Source organism: Talpa europaea (assembly GCF_964194135.1).
Source record: "Talpa europaea genome assembly, chromosome: 1".
Classification (NCBI taxonomy): domain Eukaryota; kingdom Metazoa; phylum Chordata; class Mammalia; order Eulipotyphla; family Talpidae; genus Talpa; species Talpa europaea.
In genome coordinates, this window is record NC_140073.1 from 45,132,591 (window position 1) to 45,141,470 (window position 8,880).

The following is an 8,880-nucleotide window of genomic DNA, read 5'->3' on the forward strand; positions in this document are numbered from 1 at the left end:
AACCAGCTCCCCATTTTACCATCTCTATGGCTAAACTTGGGTAACCCTGGATGGCATGGTAAGAATGTATACTTTTTGAGTGCTACGGGAGCCACTTGCTCTATACTCACCAGGTGTTTAGGACCCACCTTCATCTCCTCCCAGAGAATAATCAGCGTGGGTGGAAAGCTGTTCCATTCACCCTCTACCCTGTGCTTATTCCAAGTTTTCTCCCATCTCCCAAAGCACTTACAATCTTTTTTGAAAACATCCACAGACTCCATAGATGGGACCTAACAAACCAATTATTTCTCCTCAAAGCCATCACCTGGTCTCAGGTCTCATGGGACCACTAGGAACAGGTTCTTCTCCCTCATTCTGTCATAGTAATTCCACACTCCAGTCCTGGGCAGATGCAGGTCCAACAAGTACAATCCACCACTAGCCAACCTGGGGTTAGCTTAGGAGAGACCACAACGCACCCTTAGCAGGGATAGTTCTATGTCCGGATCCAGCCTGAGGCAAATAAGAAGACTGAGCTCTCTCTTTGAACTTCCCCTGTTGTAGAAATTCTGGCCCTTTACCCAGGCAGAGGAAGAATAAGCGGTACTTCAGGAATGATGAGGTCAGGAAAAGCTTTATTACTCATGCATGAGGTCCCAGACCTAGGTAGACCTGTAAGGGCTGAGCCCCTGTTTAAAGACAGAGTTCCTTTTATACATAACTGTCTTCATATTTGTTACATTGATAGCATCGCTTTTCAGCAGGCACAACCATTTGCTGCAAAGTCCCCAGACAAGGGGGGGAAGGACAGGCAAAGGGGAAAAGAGGCCAACACCTGGAGATGGCCTTGGAGAGACACACCAGCTTTGACTGGCTACTGGACCCGTCTGAAATGAAACTTTGTTTAGATAGGAGGGCTGAGGCCCTGGCCATGAATCTTGAAAGGGAAAGAGCTCTAAGTAAGCAAACTTGTCAATTATGCCTGCATTGGAGTGTTCATTGCACCTGGGCTGTTGGAATCTTTATTATATTCATTTGCTCAATATTATATTTTCTCATCAACACCTCCCTCCCAACTCCATGCACATGCCAACTTCTACCTCTCCTTTTCAGCCAAGAAATCCCAAAAGCTTTCGTGAATATTAGCTCTCCTGATGAAAAGTTGACAATGTCAAGTTATTCAGAAGTATTGACTGAAGTTTGAGCTTCAAGTCAAAACTTTGAAGAAAATTATTTTAAAACATTTTTGATCGAAGTGATAGTATTTTTTTTAAGGGGGAGTACAATATTAGGGCCTGTGAAGTGTCTGCTAAAATGTCATCTGTTTTTCTCAATGGCCATCTATGTGATAGGCAGCCTTGCCTAATACCAGCAAGGATCATTTTCTCTATCAGTTTCCTACTGGGACCCGTAAGGCAGATTCACCTGGTCCCTGCATGCAGGAGTCAGGCAGAGTTTCACCAAAAATCTGGGTTAGCTATTCAAGAAATAATACAGACAGGATCCGGACTTCTATATTTAAAGAAGGGATTCAGTAACTGACATGTTAGTATATTCACAGTGGTCACACCTCATTTTCATTACCTTATATTTATTTGCAGGTTGTGTGGTGTTTTGTTTTTTTTTTTTTTTTGGTCATGTGAATTTTTTTTTATATATTGTTACTTTTGAAATCTGAGAGATAGCATTTAAATAAATTGCTATTGTTTGGGAATGAAGTTTGGGTGAATGATACTGCGGGCATATTTGCTAATTTACACCATATAAGATTTAAATGAGGGGAATTCCCTGGTGGCCTAGGGGTTAAGTCTCTCGGTGCTATCACTGCTATTGCCTGAGTTTGATCCCTGGCCAAGGAGCTGACCCACATGGTGCAGCAGACCTTTCCTGTCTTGCCCACTGCTCCCCTCAGCAGTGTATTTCAGTCAATCTGTCTGTCCTGCTCCCCACTCTGTCTCTGGTGAATCCTTTTACTCCCCACACCTCTGGCCTACACCCCAGTTCTTTTTTTTGTCTTTCTTATTTATTTATTTATTAATTCATTTATTTATTTAAATTTTATTTTTATATTCCCCATACAATTGCAACCCCCTTATTTTGACCCCAATCTCTCCTTTTCCCGCTGCCCCCCCCCATAGTGTGTCTCCAGTTCATAGCTGTTTGTTGCTTTTGATTTTTTCTTTCTTATAGTTATTCTTTTTCCTGGTCCCTTATTTGGGTTTTCTAGATTCCTGCTATGAGTGAGACCATTTTTTTCTTTCTGGCTTATTTTGCTGAGCATGATCCCTTCCAGCTCCATCCATGTTGCTGGAAATTGCATGTGTTTATCTTTTTTGAAGGCTGAGTAATATTCCATTGCATACACCCCAGTTCTTTTATGCATAAATAAATAAATCTTTAAAAAAGAGTCAAAATGATATAACTTGACAATAACTTACAGTGATTGGGTGGTATTAGAAAATAAGTTTGTTTTTCTTATTTTCAGTTATTTTTGAACTTGGAGATGACATCTCTTCTGGCCACAGCAGTTCACTTTTTGATCCTAACCCAGGTAATATATCCTAACACAACAGGTAGTGTGTGTGTATATATAGCTATATATTCACACTTGAGTCTGTGCTAAAACTAGTTAGAAAGCATGAATCTGAAGAGTTTAAAAAAAATCAGGAAACAAACCAGAGCCACAAAGCCTAGTTGTACCTTTCTTCACTACTCATAATGTAAGACTGTCTTTATATACGTACCAGGCAGGAGTCCTCTGACTGGACCATGTCAGGTTCCATGCTGAGCGGAGTCCCTGCTGTGGGCTCTGGGTAGCATCTAGTATATGCGGGCTTTTCAACATATGTGTCAAGGAACATTGCTCCTTCTTTGCAGGTGACCGGCCTGGCATGGGAAGGCGAGTCATGTCAGTTAGACATGGCTGAAACTTTTTTTGATGATCAGTATGAGGGCTGTACTGAACAAATGGAGGCAAAGGCACATCAGCTATTAACAGAAGAACTGGAAGCAAATAAAACGGTTAAATCCGCATGGGAAGAGGCAGCAAAACATTGGGATGAAATAAAGGATAAAATAAAGGGTAGTATAAAGAATTTGGAAAAATTAAATGCATTCCAAGCAACAGCTGTAGTGGCCTACACTGGGCCCATTGGAACAGACTTTACCAAAGCTATAAGAGAATTCAAGTCAAAAAAGTTTCGGTTCAAAGCCTTCCATTACTATTTGACCACAGCTCTTCAGCTTCTCCATGAAAAGAAGGAGTACACAGTTTTTAGAGGTTCCCAGGCCCGGTGTAATTACCCTGGGAAAGGGAATGTACGTTTTGGGCAATTTGCCTCATCATCTCTGTCTCGTGAGCAAGCTATTGAATTTATTAAAAATAAAGAGGGGACACTATTGACCATCCAAACCACCTTAGGTGTTGATATTTCAAAACTCTCTTTGATACCACAACAACAGGAAGTGCTAATTCCAGGGTATGAGGAATATCAAGACATCACTGCACAGCCAAGCACTGGAAAATTCAATGAATTTTCACTTAAAAACCCCAAAAAATCGAAAAGTTTTTTCAACTGTTACAACAGCTCAGGTGAGTCTGGGTCCAAGTTTCAGGTGGGAGAGTTGGGGCCACCATGAAATAGAAGGGGGTGCTCTGCTACCAGAAGCCCCCAGGACAGCGAACAATGGGGTCTTCACCTGACTGTTGCTAAGTATTAGGTTCCTAAAACAACAGGACTGATCTCCTGGAGTGGAGAGCAGCTCAGGCGGTGTCCAGTCCAGTCAAGCTCCCAAAATGTCCGTTGTGCAGAAAGGTTAGGAAGGTCTGTTGTGCACCAGGGAACACGAGTCATGGAAACCACTAGTTGCCAGGACACCTAGGAAAGGGCAGGGGAGTTAGCAGCCCTGGCTCCAGCTGGAATAGTGCAACTATGCAGCTATCCTGCCGGGAGATATGGATGCCTAAACTGAAGAGGTGGACGTGGCAATGGAGGGAGGTCAGGGAACTGGCGTTCTCTAAGAGACATGCTGAGAGGAAGAGAAGAAAGCTGGATGAACTTAGCTGGATGAACTCAGAAAACACGACAGTGTGGATGGTTTGCAGGTTCTGAGCAGGTTATGTCCAACCATTTACATAGAAGTTGGCTGGAATAAAGAGCAAGTGAATAGAGTCAGAGAAAAAGAACTGAAACATTTCTGCATGGGTGGGCTACCTAGTAGCCTACATTACAGGGATGATGCCTACCTGACAAAGGTTAGATGTGGTAAAACCAAGAGACACAGAGCTTAGTGAAGACATAACAGCAATGGCCAGAAATAGTAGTGGAGAGTGAGAAAGGCTATTACCTTTCCAGACATGTGGTGAGTGAGACCCAACCATCCCAAGATGCCCTGGCTTTTGGGTTTCCATGCACTTTCCATCCATTGTTCCTTCTGGCCTGAAGTCTCTCAGATCTTATGTAGTATTCAACCAATCCAAGACACTATCAATTTGATATAGTAGTTCTTTTTTTAAGACCTAGCTCTGATATCACTTCAGTGGTAAGCCTTGCTCTATACTTTCAGGAAAAATTAAACCTCACACTGTGCTTCTTGCAGATTTGGGGTCCAGCCACACCAATAGTAATCCAGGCTCAACCCCTACTAGCTCTGTGACTTTGGGCAAGTTACCTAAGTGATCTGTACCTTAATTGTCTCATTTATAAAATAAGGATACAGATAACAAATATTGCAGTAGTATTTCTGTGAGAATTGACAACCTTCTATGTAGCACCTGGCCATCTCTTTGATGCTAGAGATACTCCTATTTCACCGGCACTTATGGCCTGTCATTCATTCCTGACCAGGGCTCCAGTACATGTTGTTGAACTTAGTTAAGTTGCAGAGATGCCAGGGTACATCCAGAAGTGGATCTGAGCTGCAGAGAGACTGAGTATCTAGAAAACTTCAACTAAATTAGTGTTTATGCCCTGCTAGGGGGCTGGAAATTAGAGAAATGTTTGAGGGTAGAAAGGGAACAACGAAGAGTGATCACAGGGCAACTCTGTGCTTTTCGGTGGAATAATTTTGAATTTGGGTCAAGACTATTAGAAACAGCCAAGTATTCGGCAGAGGAAAGCAGCTGCCTATCATCTCAGGCCCAGAGGTTGATATTCAGATTTAGTGAGACAGAGAACCTCAGGTGGCCCCATCAAGAGTCATAACCCCCATTAACGCTAGCTGGTGGAGAAAGGAGTATACATGTTGCTGCAAAAGATGAACTTCCCTTTGGTCCAGACCTGGAAACATCGTAGACAGAGCAAGACAAGCCTATAGTGGCTCCTGATTGTGCAGGGAGCTGCAGGTCCCAGGCAGGGAAGGCCTTAACATTGCTACAGCTGTACTTGGAAGACAAAGGGCCTAGAAGTAGCTCTGGAAGGAGATGAGGGGCACATTAGGCCTTGAGAACTCAATCAACTCAGAGTGACCTGCGCGCAGGAATCCCTGAAAGACAGGAGGAGAATCTAACTGCGGGCCAGCTACAGGGAGCGCCTATTGCCCATCATCTTGGGTTTTTGACCCTAGAGTAAATCTCAAAAAGTTTGTGAGACCCACATATCAAGAAACCCCACAGAGAAACCTTTCCTTCTCTTTTCCCATCTGCAGGAATGAGAGAAATTTCTGTATTCCTTCTGCTGTTGCCTGGCCTCCTCATGCTGCTGCTCATCCATGCTGAGCTGTGACCCTCCCTGTTAGTACCTGGTTCTGCATGGAGTTTTGAAGAGGGGTGTGGGAGGAAGGCAATGGGGTGGGGGTGCACTGGCTTGTCAAAGTTGGCAGCATTAGGAATGGTGGGACTTTTGTGTGGCTTAGGTTAATACGAAAGCATGTTCTCTGCCTTCAAATTTACCTGAGATAAGTCTTGTCGTCTTGATATTCTGCGATGAGTAAAAAGCAATGTTTTTAAATACCATCAGCAGTAACAGTCTTAAAAATAGAATTTAATCATGATGGATATTATAATTAAAAGAAATAAAGCATTTATAATCGCACCTTGCTTCTCTGTGACTAGGTATTTCTACAGGTTGTGTTCTTTGCTCAAGAAATTCTCCCAAGGCATTATACTTGACGTTGGCATCTCACAGTTGAGAAGGTTCATGTCCTACACTTCTCACAGAAAATCTTTGGAGTCCTGACTGTCTTAGAACTGTGCCAGAACGGTCTTAGGTAAATTCCTCTTCCTCTACTATCCCCACCAGAAATCGAAGCAGTTACCATACCCTGCCAATTACTTTAATAATAGCTCCAAGCTCCATATCTATTCCTTGCTTCTAACTTGCTCTGATTATCTCTGAGGAAATGAACTGGCAGGTTCTGCAGTAGAGATAGCCAGGAACTCTAGACCAGAGCCTGGTGTTCTACTCACTAAGGTTTGTCTAAGAGGCGCAGAGCTAGACTCACGCTTCTTTCCCCATTCTTCATACCTTTGTCCTACCAGCTATTGAGACAAATGAAAAGTGAAGGTAAGTAAAACCACACAGTACAAAAGGTACCATAAGTCACAAAAAGATCACCAAGTGAATAAAGAGTAAAGAGAAAGACCCACGTGAACTCAGGCACTCCAGATATGACAAGGGCGACCTCACACACCGGTGGGAAAAAGGACTGGTCAAAGAATGGTATTGGGACTATCAACTTTTCGCATGAAAAAAAGAATGCATTGTTTCACACCATACATAAAGGTAACCCCAAAGAAACAGAAGGCCTAAATGTGAAAAATAAACCTCTAAAATGACTACCAAAAGTGTAGAAGAATATGTTTACAACCTCAGAGCAGGAAAATATTTCTTACAAAAAGAAAAAAAAAAAAACCTGATTTTTTGTTCATGCCCAATTCAGGCCACATGGGGCTCTGCTCATAGTCGCTTGGGGAAGCAGGATGCTGGAGGCTCCATCGCAGAATGTATTTTCATAATAACCAAGACTGGAATGGGATTGGGAATGGGTGGTGTCACCCCTGGATATTACAACTTTTGCTCACATTTCATCCATCAAATGAAGCCACATGGCCACCTCTAATTTCAAAGGGAGTCTACAAGGTGTCTGGGAGGAGGAGAAAGGAGGACTATTTGTGATAACCCCTAATGATTGGGGAAGTCTTTCTTAAATGAGACCAAAAACCACAAATAAAGGAAAAAGTAAATTTGACATAATAGTAACATTATGGTTAAAATTTACTGGGTGTTTCTTGTCTATCAGACACACATTGTTCTAAGTACTTTACATGGTTACTCTTTTAAGCCTCATACTCATGGATGAGGTAACTTCTATTATTTGCCAATTAAGGAACTCAGAGACTATGTAATCGACTGTCAAGGAATAAAACAGAAGAGAAGGGGCTGTGTCAGGGTGAGGTCAGGGGTTTTAAGTGTTAAGAGGGGTCATGCGAATTAAACAGTGAAAACCAGCACACTCCAGATGTGATGGATTGAGTCCAGAGGTCTGCACACAACTGGCTACACTAAATTCCATTGTTCTTTTCTAAGGGCACAGTCTTCAGTTAGGCTCTGGTTAAGGGAATTACTGAAAGTTGTTATTTATCAGCTTCTCCCAAAAAGTGCCATTTGTAATGAACTAAAGCATCCATTTTTTGTTATCTCCCACAAATGTTTCTTTAAGTCAAATTTTTCCCTTTACACATCCTGAATTCAAGATGAAATATTTAAACTTCTGAAGGAAAAGACACCGCAACCAATGTAAAATGTAGAAGCAGTGATGAAAGACTCTTTGCCAGGAGTAAAGAGCATCTACAAACCAATAAAAAAGAATAGAAAAAACTGGAAAGTGTGAACTGGCCATTCACCATTTAGAAAAACATTTACAAATGTTCATTTTATTGCAAATTTGAAATGGAAATGCAAATTGAAATGAGATATTACTTCATCTATGAGATTAGTCACCAGGCTTTATCAAGCTGATATTTAAGCAACATGATGTCCAGCATCAAGAGGATCCGGGAAAGGTTTTGAGATATATGTGTATCTTTTGAGGGAGTGTTGCAATTGATTGGAAAGCCAAAAAATGTTTAGAGATTGTGTGCTGAAAGCTTAAGGGGGGAAAGGAGAAATAGAAGGAAAATAAAGTGGCAAAGGGAAAGAGTAGTCAAGGTTTGGGGACGATATCGGGTTGGGTATGTTTGTGAGTATCTGGCTGCAAGTGTTCCCTAACACCACCTGTTGAGGCAGGAGGGAGAATTTAGAGATACCTTGTATACCTCCTGCTGCCACTGTATGCTGGGAGCATGTGGCACAAAGTCTTGTTACTGGCTTAGGAAAAAAGTGGTATTATATTCCACAAGGGTCTCCTTTTTCAGATGTCTGAGGGTACTGGTAACAGATCCTGATTCCATCAGCAAGGGTCAAGGGGAGCTCTAGACAACTGGTGTCTAGAGCTCTCCCTCACACCAACAATATTCACTGCCTCACCACCATTTTTAACTTTGGGATCATAAGAACCAATCTCATTTTGCATTTGACCCTTGTTTATGAAGTCGAGGCATCATAAGGCTTCATTATGAAGACTTGTATGGTGATCCACATGAGGGTCCAGACATTCCTGTCTCTAAGCCTATACCCCACATTCTGCCTCCCAGTAGTCACAGTCAATCACTAGTAAAAGAGCTCATACCCTCGACCACTCCCTAGATGTTCCCTTGTCTTTCTTGCTGGAACCAATGCATGCTCTCTCATGAGATCATTGCAAATTTATTCACCCAGTTGCTCCAACTAAGAAATTTGGAGTTATTCTTGATTCTTCTCTCCTCTCACCCACATCTGATCCATGAGTAAAACCTGCTGTTTTGTTGCTACCCTCAGATGATATATGGAATCCAGTCTAGCCGATTTTCTGCCCCACTGC

At 42.3% G+C, this 8,880-nt stretch overlaps 1 protein-coding gene across 1 annotated transcript; it reads left to right on the plus strand.

Annotated features, from left to right (window-relative positions):
- Positions 1 to 2,751: 2,751 nt before the first annotated feature.
- Positions 2,752 to 5,705, plus strand: LOC311180828 (T-cell ecto-ADP-ribosyltransferase 1-like; the record flags this gene model as incomplete). The annotated part of the gene is made up of 3 exons (XM_084248802.1): positions 2,752 to 2,784; positions 2,860 to 3,574; positions 5,629 to 5,705. The coding sequence occupies 3 exons, from the start codon at positions 2,752 to 2,754 to the stop codon at positions 5,703 to 5,705; spliced, it is 825 nt and encodes a 274-aa protein (XP_084104928.1).
- Positions 5,706 to 8,880: the final 3,175 nt, after the last annotated feature.